The sequence below is a fragment of the Lepus europaeus genome, chromosome 16 (assembly GCF_033115175.1).
Source record: "Lepus europaeus isolate LE1 chromosome 16, mLepTim1.pri, whole genome shotgun sequence".
Classification (NCBI taxonomy): Eukaryota; Metazoa; Chordata; class Mammalia; order Lagomorpha; family Leporidae; genus Lepus; species Lepus europaeus.
Genome location: NC_084842.1, coordinates 43,719,956 through 43,738,107, shown reverse-complemented (window position 1 = coordinate 43,738,107; position 18,152 = coordinate 43,719,956). Strand labels below are relative to the sequence as shown.

Genomic DNA, 18,152 nt, shown 5'->3' with positions numbered 1-18,152 from the left:
TCTGCCCAGCTCCAGCCATTACGGTCTACTGGGAAGTAAACCAGCAGATGGAAGACCTCTCTCCCTCTCTCTACACCTCTCCTTCTCTCTCTGTATAACCCTGACTTTCAAATAAATAAATAAATAAATATTAAAAGAAAAAGAAATTCCTTTTATCACCAATTTGCTCAAAGGAATTTTTTTAAAACCAGAAATGGAAGCTACATTTTGTCTAATAAATGTTTTTCAGATGATTGCATGGCTTTTTCTATTAGACTAATGGTGAATTACACAGATTATTTTTCACACTTGTAACCAACTTTGTATTCCTTGGTTAAATCTCAAGTACTTATGATGTATTATCTTTTCATGTATGGTTGTTCTCTGGAGTTCTCTCTGTACAGCTCTCTCTTCTCCAGTACTTCGTCCTGGGAACTCTAGCATTCCATCTTTCCAACTCTCAGAGATTACCAGGCTCTGCTGAGTTGCCCCTCCCTGTTTTTTGGTCTGGAAACTCAATCGGATTCACGGTCAGTCAGTAGACACTATCATAAGGCTCATACCACTTGCTACCCTTCTCTCACAAATTCTATGTTGTGCTTCCCAATGGTCAATGTCTGGACACTGGACATTCTCTGTTTCCTTTTGTTATTTCACTTAGAAGGATAAATTAAGTCCCTAGTATGTACCTTGGCCAGAAATAGAATATTCTTATTTCATAGTGCAAAACCAAGAGAGAGAATGAATAATTGTCCTGATATAAAATCAAGTAAGAATGATTAATCACCAAGTTCAAAGGGAAGAAATTTAAGTGCCCTATGAACTTGTAAAAAGAGTGTTCAAACCACTCCAAGAAACTAAATTGGTTCAAGTCAACTTTTTCTATTAGACTACTAAATGTTTTTCATCTAGGGGCCAGTGCTGTGGCGCAGTGGATTAAAGCCCTGGCCTGAAGTGCCGGCATCCCATTTGGGTGCCAGTTCTAGTCCTGGCTGCTTCTCTTCCAATCCAGCTCTATGCTATGGCCTGGGAAAGCAGAAGATGGCCTAAGTCCTTGGGCCCCTGCACCCACATGGGAGACCCAGAAGAAGCTCCTGGCTCCTGGTTTCGGATCGGTGCAGCTCTGGCAGTTGTGGCCATCTGGGGAGTAAACCAGCGTATGAAAGACCTCTCTCTCTGTAACTCTTGTCTTTCAAATAAATAAAATAAATCTTTGAAAAAATAAATAAAAAATAAATGTTTTTCATCCAATATTCAGAGTTCCTAAAGTGTGGTAAAGTAAAAACATATGGCTTTGAATCCATAATTGTCACATACTTTCTGGATGGTAATTTAGCAATTATGTGTCAAAAAGTCAAAAACATTCATATGCTTTAATCCAATAATTCTAGTTTTAGAAATGTATTTTAGAAGAAAATGCAGTTTATATTTTGCTATTTCAATTCTAAAATAGTTCTTCTTTCACAACTTAAAGCCTCAAAAACCTAAGTACATCACACAGTTCACTCTGTTTCAGAGTTTAATTTTTAGCATTTTTTTCTTAGTGATACATAAAACAATGGCCTTATAGTCAACAGCATTTAGGCTCAATGAAATATGCTAACTGCAAGAACCTATGGAAGTAATTATTGTTCATCATAACAAAAAATTGGTAAACACCTACAAGGAAAATAGATTAAACCATGGTTTGGGGCTGGCACCGCTGTGCACTACGTTAATCCTCTGCCTGCGGTGCCGGCATCCCATATGGGCACCGGATTTTGTCCCGGTTGCTCCTCTTCCAGTCCAGCTCTCTGCTGTTGCCCTGGAGGGCAGTGGAAGATGGCCCAAGTCCTTAGGCCCTGCACCCGCATGGGAGACCAGGAAGAAGCACCTGGCTCCTGGTTTTGGATCGGCGCAGCGCCAGCTGTGGCAGCCACTTGAGGGGTGAACCAACGGAAGGAAGACCTTTCTCTCTGTCTCTTTCTTTCACTGTCTGTAACTCTACCTGTCAAAATCATTAAACAAAACAAAACAAAACACCATGGTTTATCATTTAGTCTGTCAAATGACTTCAAAGCATAATTACTGCTCAGGGCAAAACAAGTGAGGCCTGTTGAAAATATAAATGTTTGTTGCATACTTTTCACTTACAAGATTCTCCCCCTTATCATCAAAGTTTGGTTGAGGTAACTGCTCCAGAACTGGTGACTGCTCAAGTAGCAAGGGACTGATACTGCTTACATCCTTTTTGCGGACAGGTGTTCCTCCTTTACGCAATGGAGTATTTGCTGGCAAAGATTCATCAAACACTTCAGGGCTCAGATCCTCTCCAAAAGTAACTCTCTTCCTCTTCCTCATATTCAGAAAGGCTGGTGCTTTATAATTTTGATCTTCTACAGATAATAAACAGAAATATATTTTTAAAAATTAAGCTCTACCACTTATCTAAAAGGCAGCTACCAGAATCATTTAAAACAACTGTATTCAGTTATAATCTGTATAACAAAAAACATAGTTTGTAGAGCAAATTCAAAATGGGAAAAATGAGCAAATCACTAATAAAAAATGGTACTATATTATAATGTAAGATTTTGCATAAATATATTTAAAGTTTATAAAATCAGCAAATAAATGCTTAATAAATTCCACCATTAAGTAAAAATGGATAGGACATGTCTGATGCACTCTAAAGAGATTCTATCCCTCTCACTTGTGTTTCATTCTCATGCAATTTCAATAGCATCAAGGCATCTACAAATCGTTCTTTAAAAACTTCATATACACAGCAACTTCTATTAACAAGAAAATGATATGCCCAGGCATAAGAATAAACATGAATTTCTTACCTGCTTTTTGTTCTTTACAACAGTTTGCAAGATTTGGGATCAAGCTTGGAGTCCCATCATCACAGAGGTTGTCATGGTGTTCCTAAGCAAAACAAACACCAATGAATAATTTTATGTGCATAAATATATATATATACATATATATATATATGTTTACATAGTCACTAAGAGTGGCAATTTCGAATTTTTTCTGCCAAGAGCAAAAACTCTAGAAATGAAGACTTATTATTTTCATAATTTTCTGGCTTAAAACACTATGAATCAGTTGCAAAGAAAAACTGCGTTGCCTAGAAATTACTTTAGCAAAGGCATTTCAGGCCAAAATTAAAGAACAGAAATGTATAACAGTAACTTAAATTCATTCCATCTTTGATCTAGCTAATGAAGGTAGGGAAAATGAGAGTGGCTAGAATTATGGGGTACTATAGGTGATAACTGATGAGACACAGAATAGTCTAAGGTATATAAATTCTTTTAAAAAAACTAAAAAGAATTCTTAAGAAAAAAATAAACATAAAAAGTATAATAGGGTGTTTTGTCTTTAAAGATGGGAATTATGTCTTGTATAAGTGTTTAAATCTCCTGTCTACATTATTACATTCTTGAGAAACAAACAAGAAGGTCACATTTTTCTTTCTGTGTTTACCCAAATGAAAATTAAAGAGAGGCAAGTTAGAAAGGAAGGCATATTGTAAACCCTATATATAGAAGGGGAAAGCCTAACAACAGGATGCAGGACTTTGGCAGGGAAGAGTCAAGTCTATGAACTGGATCAAAGTCTCATCTTAATCATTACCTTCTTGTCCAGCCTCAAGCTAAATCCCTGAACAGTACTTCTTCTTGAGAGCTATACATTTTCCTTTCTTTTCTTTTTGTTAAAATAAAGATTGATTTATTTATTTGAAACTCAGAGTTACACAGAGAGAACACACAGACACATTTTCTATCTGCTGGTATACTTCTTAGATGGCTGCAAAGGCCAGGGCTGGGCCAGAGAAAAACCAGGAGCCAGGAGCTTCTTTCAGATCTCTTATGTGGGTAGCAGGAGCCCAAGCACTTGGGCCATCTTCTGTTGCTTTCTCAGGCCTTTACCAGGGAGCTGGATGAGAAGTGGAGCAGCTGGGACATGAACCAGTGCCCATTTCGGATGCTAGAATCAAAGGTGGTGGCTTAACCTGCTACGCCACAATGCTGGCCCCTCATTTTCTCCAATACACTCATTCCAACAATTGCTGTTGCTCTAAGTAACAGTCTTACCCCAAACAATCCTCCTTTCTTTCTCTCTCAAGTCAGTTCATTTTCCCGACTACGAAAATGCATATACCAATATTTTGAAATAAACTAAACAACAAAGTTGTTTACCTTTGGATTCATTTTTAACTAAAACCGTAAAAGTTAGCAATCAACTAAAATTTTATCTGCCTATCAACTTTGGCCAGCTTAGTAAAAGGATCACTGGTTGTAAACCTGACTCTAGTGGCAGGACTTAATGGTTGCAGTGTCATATTTTGTGTGTGTGTGTGTATGTGTGATATTGTTAATAAATAAAACTGACACAAATCATTAAGATGCTAAATCTCTTATACAAGCACAAGATATGAAAAAGCAGTGGTATATGTAACAGAGAACCAAATCAGCTCTTTAACTTAAAAAATATTTAAAATAGAAATTGAGGGGTAGATGTTGTAGCACAGAGGGCTAAGCTGCCATCTAGGACACCTACATTACATATTGGAGTGCCTGGGATCAAGTCCATGCTCCTCTGCTTCTGATCTGGCTTTTTGCTAATGTTCCCAGAAGACAACAAAGTATGGTCAGGTACTTGGGTTCTTGCCTCATGGCTTTGGTCTGGCCTAGCCCCAGCTGTTGCAGGCATTTGGGGAGTAAACCAGCACATGGAAGATCTCTTAACCTCTCTCTCTCTCTCTCTGTCTCTCTGTCACTCCGACTTTTGAATAAACAAATTAAAAAAAAAAAAAGCAACTTATTATTAATTATCTATGTACGTAGGAAGTAATCCAGTTCACTTTAGCTTTGAAAACAAATGTATAGGCAAAGTTGTAAGTTAAAAAGCTTATGGTTTGGAAAAAATATTTGTACTTGATGCACTGTTGAGAATTTCATATTATATCCCATTTAATGCTGAACTTAGGGGCTGATGTTTTGGCACAGTAATTTTAACCTGTCACCTATGATGCCAGCATCCCATATCAGAATGCTAGTTCAAGCCCCAAATGTCCTGCTTCCAATCTAGCTCCCTGACAACGTGCCTGGGAAGGCAGCAGAAGATGGCCAAAGGACTTGGGCCCTTGCCACCTACAAGAGAGACCAGAAGGAGTTCCAGGCTCCTGGCTTCAGCCTGGCTCAGCCCCAGCTGTTGTGGCCATTTTTAGAGTGAAACAGTGGATAGAAGATTGATTCTCTGTCACTGCCTTTCAAATAAATAATTTTTTTAAGTTGAAATTATTCTATAAGATAGTATAAATACTATCTTTTTATAGAAAAGGAAACCAGGACATAAAAAGGGTAAGTACTTTGTCCAGCTAAGTTGAGTCAGGATTGGAATTGAATCCAGGCACCCTTAACTCCTTAGCTTGCACAATCTGTCATGATTTTAACATCACCCTTCTCTGCATTCATTTAACAACCTCTAAGCCTAAGTGGGACTAATACCTTTCCAGGAATACTATGGCTTATGGATCCCAGAACTGCCAATAGAAACTACACAACAAATGCCAGCCAGTTCTCATAATCTTCCTCTTTCCTCATATTAACTGAGTTTCAATGAACAAGCATGGCTGTAAGAGGTATTTTTAAGGCCAAATATTTTAGGTGAGAAGATAGGTAAAGTAAAAGACTGATAGATTAACTAATATAATTGAATAAAATTAATTATGCTTATATAGTTGATAATTATAATTAAGATCACGAACCCTTTGTAAACTATGGTCTTTTATTAAATTCTGCATACTGTGTAACCACACTCAAAAAAAAGAAAAAAAAAAAAAGAGGGGCCAGCACTGTGGCACACAGTTGGTTAAAGCCCTGACCTAAAGCGCCAGCATCCCATATGGATGCCAGTCCTAGTCCCGGCTGCTCCTCTTCCCATCCAGTTCTCTGCTCTGGCTGGGATAGCAGTGGAAGATGGCCCAAGTCCATGGGCTCCTGCACCCACGTGGGAGACCCGGAAGAAACTCCTGGCTCCTGGCTTCGGATTGGCCCACTCTAGCCCTTGCGGCCATCTGGGGAGTAAACCAGTAGATGGAAGACCTCTCTATCTGTCTCTACCTCTCTCTGTAGGTCTGTCTTTCAAATAAATAAAACAAATTAAAAAAAAAAAAAAAAAAAAAGAAAGAAAGAAAAAGAAACAAACTCCACACATCCACATAGTGCTATAAATGAGAAAAGGAAAAATTTAGAGTGAGATATTTCCTCTTAAACTAGTATGAAATATGACATTTCAGAGAGGTATCGCTTTGAATCACAATAAATTTTCAATCATTTTAGGAAATGTAACTCTCCTTACCTGTAAGCTCTCTAGAAATGGCTTAACAGAGGGTTTCTTCAGAACAGAACGAAGCACAAAGGTCTCAGTGGATGGGAAGTCCCTCTTGTAGGCAGGACAGGCTGGTGACCTGATGTCTGGGACTGTGCCTGAGTTCATTTCTGTCGTCAATGTATCAAGATAAACAGCATCCTTCCACCCTTTACCCTCTACACAGTCAGCAATTTTGAGTCCTTCAAGATAAACATGTAAATGTGAGAGGCAGAAGATGTCTAAATCTGTATGCTCTAGATCAAAAATATCCATAGTTTATCTATTTGCAGATAGTAACATGCTCTTAAGAAATTTAAACCAAGGGGTAAACATTATAGTGCAGTTGGTTAAGCTACTTCTTGGGACATCACATCCCACATTAGAGTGCTAGTACGGGTCTCAGCTCTTCTGCTTCCAATCCAGCTTCCATTAATGTCCCTGGGAAGGCAAGGGATGATGGCCCAAGTACTTGGGTTCCTGTCACCCATGTGGGAAACCTGAATCATGTTCCCAGCTTCTCCTCGCTTTGGCCTGGCTCAGTCCTGGCTATTGCAGGCATATGGGGAATGAACCAGCAAATGGAAGTGCTCTCTATTCCTCTCTATATCTTCGCCTTTCAACTAACTAAATAAATAAATCTAAAAAGAAAAACAAACAAACAAACAAAAAACCCTCAATCTTGGTAGATCCTGCTCAGGGAGTAACATCTGGCATTTCATTTGGAAATATTAAACAGAGAACTGGCAGTGGTCAGTTTTAATTCAAACCTGACTACTAAGGGTAAGTTAAGTATGGAGTTTTGGTTACCATGGAAATCTGCAACAAAGAAGAAGAAATTCTCATGAATCAGCTATAATCCATTAATCTGCCTGAACATCTCTTACTTGCACAATAAAATTCTGTTGCGTGCTGCCACATGAGCAACTTCACTGCTGAAGTCAGGAGCATTACTATACATAAGGGTGGTGGAAATGGGAAGAGGAGATGGTGAGATTACCAAACTAGTTCAGCCATATCTGCAGTTCATGCACCCACTGATTCTAGTCACATGTGGTCAAAAGTATTAGAAAAAATGACATTCATACTGAGCATGTGAAGATTTTCTTCTTGTTATTAGTCCCTAAACAATACTATATAACAACTTTACATGGCATGTACATTGCATTAGGTATAAGTAACCAAGAGATTATTTAAGTATCTAGGAGTATGTGCGTAGGTTACTTAAGAGATTTGAACATCTGTAGATTTTGGCATCCACAAGGGTCCTGGAACCAATAACCCAAGGATACTGAGAGAGGACAGGACTGAGACGCTGAATATGCCCCACAACAATGCCATGTTTTCTTCCCCAAACTCTTCCTCATAAGACAGCACTAACCTATGCTTCAGCAATTCCTTTAGCAAATACATATGGGGCACCTAGGACATGACAGGTGCTCCTCAAGCTCCCCTAACCTTCAGCACAGACAATACAAAATCTAACTGAGAGGACTGGAAGGAAGGAGCTGTGGCCATAAAGGGTAGCCTGAGGGATCCTGGGATAAAACTGCTTCGTGTCTCGACTATAGTACGGTCATATGAATATACACATGATAAAATTCCATGGGAAGAAATATACATAAATGAGCGCAATGTAAAACTGATGAAATCTGAAGACAAGCTGGTAGGCTGTACCAGTGTCAATTTCCTGGTTGTGACACTGTTATTACTATGTGAGACCTCAGTACCGAGTGAAATGGAATTAATCCAGTGAAACCGGATCTCTTTAGAACACTTCTTTAGATCACTTTGTACAACTGTATATGAATCTATATCTCAAAATAAAATTAACAAAGTGAGCCGTGGCTCACTTGGTTAATCCTCCGCCTGCAGTGCCGGCATCCTGTATGAGTGCCGGGTTCTAGTCCCAGCTGCTCCTCTTCCAGTCCGGCTCTCTGCTGTGGCCCTGGAGGGCAGTGGAGGATGGCCCAAGTGCTTGGGCCCCTGCTCCCACATGGGAGACCAGGAGGAGGCACCTGGCTCCTGGCTTCGGATCGGCGCAGCGCCAGCAGTAACAGCCATTTGGGGAGTGAACCAGCAGAGGGAAGACCTTTCTCTCTGTCTCTCTCTCTTACTGTAACTCTAGCTGTCAAATAAATAAAAAATAAATAAATTTAAAAAATAAAAATAAAAATAAAAAATTATTTCTTATGTTTCTGGTTTCCCTTCTTCCCATATTGTTAGATTTTAAAAATAGAATAAAAAGTTAAAGAAACAAATATACATAAGAACTAATACATGATGTTAAGGGAAATAATACAGAGGTAGAGGACAGGTATAAGATGGGAGGAGGCTATTACTGTTTTTGAATATTCAAGGACACCTTCTGATGTGTGAACAACATGAGGAAGTGAGGCCTACAGAGATCTAGGGAAGAACTTTTTACTCAGAAAGCCAGGTGAAAATACCTTAAGTAGGAAAGTACCTGGCATAGCAGAGGCACAGCAAGGCCAGTGTGGCTGGGAGAGTGAACAAGGGAAACAGAGCTAAAAAAGCAGCTTGAGGTCAGGTGAGACCTAATAGAAATGGTATGGACCTTGGGTACTACTCCAAGTACAACGGAAAGCCAATGAACATTTTGAGAAGGGAGAAGACATAGTGTGGCATACATTCAAAGCAGCAGTGATGGCTCAAGCAGTTGGGTCCCTGCCACTTATGTGGGAGACCTGGACTATGTTTCTGCCTCTTGGCTTCAGCCCAGCCCCAGGCCTGGCTGTTGTGGGCATCTGGAGACGGAAGCAACAGATAGCAGGTTTCCATCTGTCTGTTAGCCTCTGTCTCTTAAATAAACAGTCTTTTTAAAAGAATGATGTCTTTAAGCCCAGTGAACTAAAAAGGGTATGGCTGTTATTCTGCCTATATCTGTCTACAATGCTACCACGACCTCAGGAGAGGAATCTATTGAGACCAAATGTGCTGAGGAATGTATTCAGTAGGTATGCAAACTAATGGGATAGCAATGAGGAGATAGCTGATCACCATGCCTATTTGGAACACAATCAAGAAGGAATGGGAGGCAAAGTTCTGACTGGACTGGAATAGGGGGGTCAACAAAAGTTTAAGATGAGACATTATAGTATATTTTACTTTAATTTAACTCAAAGACAGAGGACAACTCAGACAAGGTGCTTGAAGAGGGAGGGTCAGTAGAAATTGGCCCATAATGAAGGGGAAGGGTCCTGGAAAAGAACATCTCCACTGGAATAGCAGGAAATGCAGATAAAGTTTTATAGAAACACAGCAGAAGCCCAAGACCTCTGTTTCTGATCTCTTTCATTTTCTCAGTAACAGAAGCCAGGAAGGCTGGTGTCGTGGCTTAGCAGGCTGAGGCACTGCTTGCGACACCAGAATTACATACCAGAGCACCAGTTAGTCCCGGCTGCTCCACCTTTGATCCATTGCCTTGCTAATACTTCAGGGAAAGCCCAAGAACTTGGGCCCCTGTAACCCATGTGGGTAGAGTTCCTGGCTCTTGGCTTTGGCTTGGCCTAGCCTGGGCAGTGGTAGCCATTTGGGCAGTGAACCAGCAAATGAAAGATGTCTCTTTCTCTGCCCCTCTCTGTATCACTCTGCCTTTCAAATGAATGAATAAATCTTAACAAACAAACAAACAAACAAACAAACAGAATGAGCCAGGGACTACAAAAGGGCATCAGGGAACTTCATCTTGCCTTATTCCTGAGTAGAGTTGCCAGATTTAGCAAATAAAGATGCAGGAAAAAGCCCAGTAAAATCTGAATTCTATCTAATTACTTATACACATGTACTCTGAAATAAAAATGTTGCATGAGACATGCACTAAAAAATTGTTTATAAGAACTAAATTACAATCACCTAAATATTAAAAAAAGAAAAACCCAGAGGGGGCAAGGGAAAAACAAGGTATGAAAGGTGGATTGATTAAGGAAGGTGCCAAGGTATCAAGAGCCCACTAGAGAAAAAAATGTGATGAAGCCAGCAGCTCATCAAATATTTAGCAGCTGTGGGCAGGTGCAGTGTAGGCAGAGATTTACTGGATGGGATTTCTGGTTAGATGGAGGAGGAAGAAGGAAGGAAGGAAGGAGGGGAAGAAGAGGAGGGGAAGGAGGAACCACGGGCATCACACAGGCTTCCTTTCCAAGCTCACCCCTTTAAGGACTTTCTATCTCATTTCACAAGATCTTTTTATTCTTCCTAAAGGTGCACTAAGATATAATAAAATTCTGAGGGGCTATTAAGTAACCAGTTAGAAACAGAGAAGTCAACTCTAGTTTAAACAATGAGGCCCATCACTATGAATCATCTTCCAATCTATCTTTCCCTGTCTTATCTCTTTGGGAACTGCTTAGTGTGGTGTGCAGGTTTTATGGCCTCATAATACACCACTTCAGACAGATGGAAGGAAAATACCAGAAGTAAACTGAGATCCTCAGGAAGGAATAAAGAGCATCCGAGACGGTCAGTATCTGGGTAAATATAACCGGGAGATTTTTCCCCTCTTCAAGTTGTTTAAAGTTCATATGAGGACACTTGAAAAGTTTGCAGAAAATGAAGATATTTATTTTGGTGCAAAATTTTGAAATTCATGCACATGTGAGGTCTTCAAAAAGTTCAAGGAAATGTACATAATGAAAAAAACTGCATGAGTTTCAATTTTTTTTTGCACCAAAAGAAACTTCTTTTAATTCCAATTTTTTTCCATAAATGTTTTTGAAGTCCCTTTATATGATTGTTTAAAGGAAACACAATAATATCTTGTGGGGTTTATAGTAACATGTATGATGCCTATAGTTTGAACAGTCATAAAAGGATTGCTGGAAAAGTAAGGCATAGTTTTCTAAAACATTTCTATTAGGGTAGGGGCTCCTAAAAGGCAGAGAACCATTAGGGTTTCCTCAAATTTCAGCATACAGTACACGTACACTAATCACAAATGTCTACCAAATGTGTAACAGGCACAGGTATCAGGAAAAAATTAAATACTTGCCATGTGACGCCTTTGTGAGCTCTGAAAGGGGAACAGACCCTTCAACTAAACATCCAGGCTCTGTTAAGCCAAGTTCAGACGACTTCTGGGGAAACATTTAAAGAAAAAAGAAGTATTAAATTTTTTTACTTACAATATTACTGATAGCTTTATGAAGATTTAAGTAAGCTTTATGGATTACCTGGAAATTTGGGGTTCAGTCACTCTTGTTATCTAGCATACTCAAAATATGCAGAAATTTAACAATGGAATATTCACCCTTAATTGTATCCTTAATATCCCACAAAACAAATTTCATTCCCTAGAAAAAGTTTAGAGGATACATTTTTGTTCTCTTATTGAAACCTATTAAGTTATGCCATCTGTTAGACTTTTTTAAAGAAGAAATTCTAGGCCGGCACCGCGGCTCACTAGGCTAATCCTCCGCCTACAGCACTGGCACTCCAGGTTCTAGTCCTGGTTGGGGTGCCGGATTCTGTCCCGGTTGCTCCTCTTCCAGTCCAGCTCTCTGCTGTGGCCCGGGAAGGCAGTGGAGGATGGCCCAAGTCCTTGGGCCCTACACCCGCATGGGAGACCAGGAGGAGGCTCCTGGCTCCTGGCTTCCAATCAGCGCAGCGCGCCAGCTGCAATGGCCACTTGGTGGGGGGTGAACCAACGGAAAAAGGAAGACCTTTTTCTCTGTCTCTTTCTCTCTCACTAACTCTGCCTGTCAAAAAGAAAAAAAAAAAGTTCTAAAAATAAAGTTTTATGGAATTATCAAACAATGGCTAAGGATACAAGAAAATATTACTGGCCAGGGAGAAAATATTCATATTAATTCAGAAATTACTTTTAAATAGTGATGTAGATGCAAATAATTAGGCAAAGTTCTTATAAGATTATAGGTGACTCAAATATAAATAGAACGCACCGGACCCTCAAGGATGTCTCATAACTATCAAACACTATGCCAGTCCAAGTAAGATGAACAGGCCACATACTGGATCTAAGTGACAGAGATTTAGAGAAAAAGTTCCAACTATAATGGCAGTAGGCAGCTCCTTTCAGGAAAGAAATGAGAACCTACCATCTCCCACCAGAATTATGAGTGGGAAGCAGAAGTCAATCATTAGATCAGCTTCCCTGCTCACACTGTTAGGATAACAGATCCTCATGGGTATTATTTGTCTCTTTAGTTAGTAAAATTCACATTGGTTCTTGTCTTTGGATAATCTTGACAGGCTTTGGTATAGGTATTTTAAGCTACAGAAGTCTCAAAAGCTATGTGAAAGAAACAAGCAGAGCAAAGGAGGAAGTGCTAAATAGCACCTGGCCAGGGACAGGGACAGCAAGAGGAAACCAAAGACTCCCAGATCTGAGGAGCACATAGCATATATAACCTCCATCCTATTTATCAGCAGAGATGACATAATCTGTTCCCAACAGACCAACAGCTGCTTGAGGGCAGGACTGTGATGTATCCCCTGTTACACCATCATCTAGAACAGCTATAGGCAGAAGACCTCAGGACTCAATCTTCTTATTGACTTTAGTAATCAAAAACAAGTTATTTATGAAAACACTTTCTAATAAGCAATAAACCAACCTACAACAATAAGGAAACATACACAAACACACATATGTGTGCAATTTAAAATGCCAGTTACTATAAGCTAGAAAAAGGAACCAAAATTCAAGAAAGGCCCTGGCAATCTAAAAATTGCCTATACAGAAAACCTAAGCTTCATGTTCCTCCCTGCAAAGTAAATAAATTACCTTGGAGAAACCTGTAGAAGTTTCAATTGTGCATACTCTGCCTGTATCAATGTTGAAAATATGGAGAGCCATTACTCTGCCTTCGGCATCAGTTAGGTCTTCATCAGAGATACTCTGAGAGGATATTCTCCGACGTTTGGATGGTATCTCTGCAAGAAGCCCAGGCTGCTGACGTTCAATAATGTCTTCGTCTATGGCAACACACACAACACCAAAAAAAAAAATGACATGACACAGGCAAAATTTTCTTTTAGAGGATCATTTTAAAATTTTGTTAAGTAAGTTTGGGAAATCAAGTGTTACTGTCTATTCCATGGAAATTCTAGCACATTTTTATTCAAAAAAATAAATTTAGCTGAAAGGCAGGAGAACATTACAACTAAAAGATAATAAATTCAATTATTACAAATGAATTTGTATTAGTGATATGGTATCTTTTAAATCCATGATGAAACCTTCTGTTTTGAACACTGTAAAGAATTTTTTTTTGAGAGTCAGAGTGAGAGTGAGAGAGAGTGGGAGTGAGAGAGAGAGAGAGAGAGAGAGAGAGATCTTCCATCTGCTGGGTTTACTCTCAAGATGGAAACAACAGCCAAAGCTGGGCCAAGCCAAAACCAGAGGCTTCTTCTGGGTTCCCCACATGGGTGACAGGAGTCCAAGCACTTAGGTAATCTTCTGCTGTTTTCCCAGGCCATTATCAGGGAAGTGGAGCAACCAGGACACGAATAGGTACCCATAAGGGATGCCAGAGTTGAAGGCCGCAGCTTTACCCACTATAACACAATGTTGGCTCCACAAATGTTTATTTTCTAATACTGTTCTGTTTTGATTGTGTATGATTTTGTAAAAAAAAAAAAAAAAAACACACACACACACAAAATTGGCCTCAGTTTGTTCTTCTTACAAAAAAGGAATTTGCAGAATTATAACAATGACATAAAATACATTTAAAAATCCATACAAAAACTCAAAAGAGGTAAGCTACAAACTACACTTACAGATCAGAATATCTGAATGGGTCATGTACAGTAGAAATAGAGGAATAAGATTTGTTGAGTCAACAATGCACAGCACACAAAGTGCTGAAATGCACTTCAAGAAGTTTCAAGATGTCAAAACAAAAACAAAAAAAAGATGTCAAAACAAAATCATTTGGAGGCCGGCGCCGCGGCTCAGTAGGCTAATCCTCCGCCTTGTGGCGCCGGCACACCGGATTCTAGTCCTGGTCGGGGCACCGATCCTGTCCCGGTTGCCCCTCTTCCAGGCCAGCTCTCTGCTGTGGCCAGGGAGTGCAGTGGAGGATGGCCCAAGTGCTTGGGCCCTGCACCTGCATAGGAGACCAGGAGAAGCACCTGGTTCCTGGCTTCGGATCAGCGAGATGCACCGGCCGCAGCAGGCCATTGGAGGGTGAACCAACGGCAAAAAGGAAGACCTTTCTCTCTGTCTCCCTCTACTGTCCACTCTGCCTGTCAAAAATAAAAAAAAATTTTAAAAAATCATTTAGAACCATAAAGTGTAAAACACCTTAAGAATGATTATGATTACAGTAAGGTCAAGATTTTGTGGAATTCTGACTAGAATGCTTTGTGATCAAAAAAAAAAAATTAAATGTGACTGAAAAATAAGCAATCTAAAGTAAAGAATATGGCAGACTATTAAAAGATATCAGGCTGGAGACATTTCTAGACATGAGTGTTGGGTGTTTGGAATTCACATAAATGCTTGCCAAATTTAGTGATTCTGTAAAAATAAAGGTTTGTCAACCCAAATTTGCCATATGCCCTAAGCCAAAACAACTAATTAGTTGATCTTATCAGAACGGAAAACTTAATTATGACCAGCTGAAAATGAAGCCTTAACAATGCCTGGTATCGATTGGGGCTCACGCTGTAGCACAGCGGGTTAAAACCCTGGCCTGAAGCACCGGCATCCCATATGGGCACCAGTTCTAGTCCCAGCTGCCCCTCTACTGATCCAGCTCTCTGCTATGGCCTGGGAAAGCAGTGGAAGATGGCCCGAGTCCTTGGGCCCCTGCACCCATGTGAGAGACCTGAAAGAAGCTCCTGGCTCCTGGCTTCAGATCGGCACAGCTCCGGTTGTTACAGTCATCTGGGAAGTGAACCAGCGGAAAGAAGACCTCTCTCTCTGAAACTCTACTTTCAAATAAATAAAATAAATCTTAAAAAAAAAAAATCCCTGGTATCAGGTTTTTTTAAGAGACATCAGAAATCCAGACTTTCTGTGTGAAGTGTCCCAAATTTTAAAAGTCAGGTTCTGGCTGGCGCCGTGGCTCACTAGGCTAATCCTCTGCCTGCCGCGCCAGCGCTCCAGGTTCTAGTCCTGGTTGGGGCACCGGATTCTGTCCCGGTTGCTCCTCTTCCAGTCCAGCTCTCTGCTGTGGCCTGGGAGGGCAGTGGAGGATGGGCCCTGCACCCGCATAGGAGACCAGGAGGAGGCACCTGGCTCCTGGCTTCGGATCGGCGTGGCACAGTGCAGCGGGCTGGCCATAGCGGCCATTTGGAGGGTAAGCCAATGGAAGGAAGACCTTTCTCTCTGTCTCTCTCTCACTGTCTAACTCCGCCTGTCAAAAAAAAAAAAAAAAAGGTCAGGTTCTATGATAAAATAAAACTGTGTTCTAAAAAGATTACTTTTACACTGTGGAAATACATCTTCTTTATATTGTGGAATCAAGTCTTTAAAAGCATAGAAGTCAAAATTGAGTGGATGATTCCTACTCACTCAGATTTGCTGTCTCCATCTCTCTCTGTGCCTCTGAGAAGTCTGGACAGGCAGTCATTTGCTCGTATTCCTTTATGGAGTGAAAAGCTGACTGGAAGGCAGATATTCGCTCTCGCAAGGAATTAACATTTCCATACAGTCCAGGGCTTCCCTATTGAAGTATAAACCAGAGCGTGTCATAAAGTTTCTATATTCTAGGTCTATAACCACTGAATCCACAACTACATGCACAAGGGCCTTTTGAAGGTCAGAAGTCATCAATGGAGGCAGCGAGGCTCTTCTCCCTGGAATGAAGCATCTTCCATGTGAATAGCGGGCATGCTGTAATCATTGCAGTCTCCCTTCCATTCCTCCCACAGTGTACAGCAAAACCTAAGCTAAGAGTAGTGGCAGTGTGCAGCAGAGGGCTGCGTGGCGACATGCTTGTGAACACCAATACTTCCAGGCTCATGCATCACACACAGAAGTCTGGCACTGGTACTAAATGCTTTAAAAAGGCATCCAGACAAAATGCATCCCAAATACACGGTGTGTAAACAACTCTTAGAAGGATTCTCAGAGGTTTAAAGGCTTTCATTGTTACTTTCGTATTCATTACCTGAGATACTCTCAGCAAAATAAATCTGAAAGGGAAAGAAATTCAGCTCAAAGATGTTTGAGGGAGACCAACCTGAGAGACTATTTGATGATACAAAGAAAGCAGTGAATACCAGAGATGGGGCCAGGAAGAAGGGAGAGGAGAAATCTACTTATCTAGGAATTTTCCCATGGGTTATGATGATAATGCCCAGCGGGAGTCAACTGAGGGGCACTACTGTTGCACGTCAGCATTGGCATATCTCCTTCTGTCCAAGCTGGTGTCTTCACACACCTCCAGGCCACACATGCCCTCCAGTCCAGGAGGTCAGAAGGAGACGCTGAGGCTCCACACTAGTGCTGAGACCCACTCTCGCATTACTCTCCCCTGCTAAAACTGTCATGATTTCATGGGATCTGGAGGAGGTTCATGTCCTGGGGGTTGAAAAAAGCTATTCATCTAGACACTAAGTTATATGGTGACCAGTCACAAGCTTTCTGGAAACCCTGCTAATGTGTCCAAGTCAAAGAAAGAAAAAAAAATTTATGGTAGCCAGAAGGAAGTGATTATACATCAAATAAGTAAGTTTACTATTCAGATTTTTTCCTTACACCAATGGGCAATAAGTACAGTAAAAGTTACCTTTGAAGATATTGCATGAAGAAAAAGCAGTTAACATCTCGTAGCCATGTTTGATGGTGAACTGTTCACACCTTTGAGTCTATTCCCAGTTAAACACACTCATAAAGTAAACCCTCTGTGACATAAGACCAGAACACTTTAATTTCAAATATACTGATGATGTAAACCTTTATGATGCAAACAACACATAATATGCATAAAAGGCTTTTGCACAACTCATCTGGTTGAGTGACTGAGACAAGGTTATCAGAGTTATACACTTTACCTTGAATTTTTTTTAAACTCATATTTGAACATGTTAGACTGTAGTAGGGCTAAGTATAACTCAGAACTCTTTGAAAGCTGTTTAAAACAAATTCTAAGTTTCCCCAGCCAAATTTATTTTTATTTTCTGCTGGAGAAAGAGAACAATGCCGACATGCTACATGGATGAAAAGTCCAAATGTACTGCTTTCTGGATGCTTTTGTCTAATGAATGGTGTCGGGCAGTTGCCAACATCCCTTCTACACACCAGAAACTGTTCTAGCAGCTCAGGGTCCAGGGAGAAAACTACATTCTAGAGTGAAATTCTGGGGATACAGAGTCTCAGGTACAAGAGGTGCTACAGAGAAGATCAAGCATTGTTGTGACTAAGTGACTAAAAGTGTGACTTTTCAGTCAGAACAAAACTCCATCTGAAGTAACATATGAGTTAAAAAGGTAGCTTAAGGGAAGTGATCAGTGAGGGAGGGGGAACAAGAGCCAAGGCCCTCTCCCCACAAAAAATAGGGTGGATGCTGAAAGAAGCCAGGCTGCCCAGTGAATGGAAACAGACCAGGAGATGGTGCCAGCACCAGACAGGACTCAACTCAGGAAGTGAATGTGAAGGCTTCAGGAAACAGTCTAATTCAAGCATATCAAGAAAATACAGGACAGTTCCAAGCAGCTAGTGACTGGCCAGATTTATACAAAATCCATCTCTCTGACATCTATGTGAAATGCTGGGTGGATTAGAGAAAGAGAGAAGAGACCAATCATGAAAAAGTGGCTGGGAGTCTTGGCAATAATCACATGAAGGTACATGTAGCATGTAGCAGTGGAGCTGTGAG

At 40.4% G+C, this 18,152-nt stretch overlaps 1 protein-coding gene across 3 annotated transcripts in view; it reads right to left on the bottom strand.

Annotated features, from left to right (window-relative positions):
- The window catches only part of CDCA2 (cell division cycle associated 2), a 54,098-nt gene that overhangs the window by 27,021 nt on the left and 8,925 nt on the right, over positions 1-18,152 (bottom strand). For 2 of the 3 annotated variants that reach the window (XM_062213111.1, XM_062213112.1), the window contains exons 5-10: positions 15,845-15,995; positions 13,106-13,296; positions 11,351-11,435; positions 6,334-6,545; positions 2,808-2,889; positions 2,113-2,354 (exon numbers count right to left, since the gene is read on the bottom strand). In XM_062213111.1, the coding sequence (XP_062069095.1) occupies positions 2,113-2,354; positions 2,808-2,889; positions 6,334-6,545; positions 11,351-11,435; positions 13,106-13,296; positions 15,845-15,995 (963 nt within the window). The remainder of the gene's footprint in view (positions 1-2,112; positions 2,355-2,807; positions 2,890-6,333; positions 6,546-11,350; positions 11,436-13,105; positions 13,297-15,844; positions 15,996-18,152) is intronic. The other variant, XM_062213113.1, reaches the window with a different exon arrangement.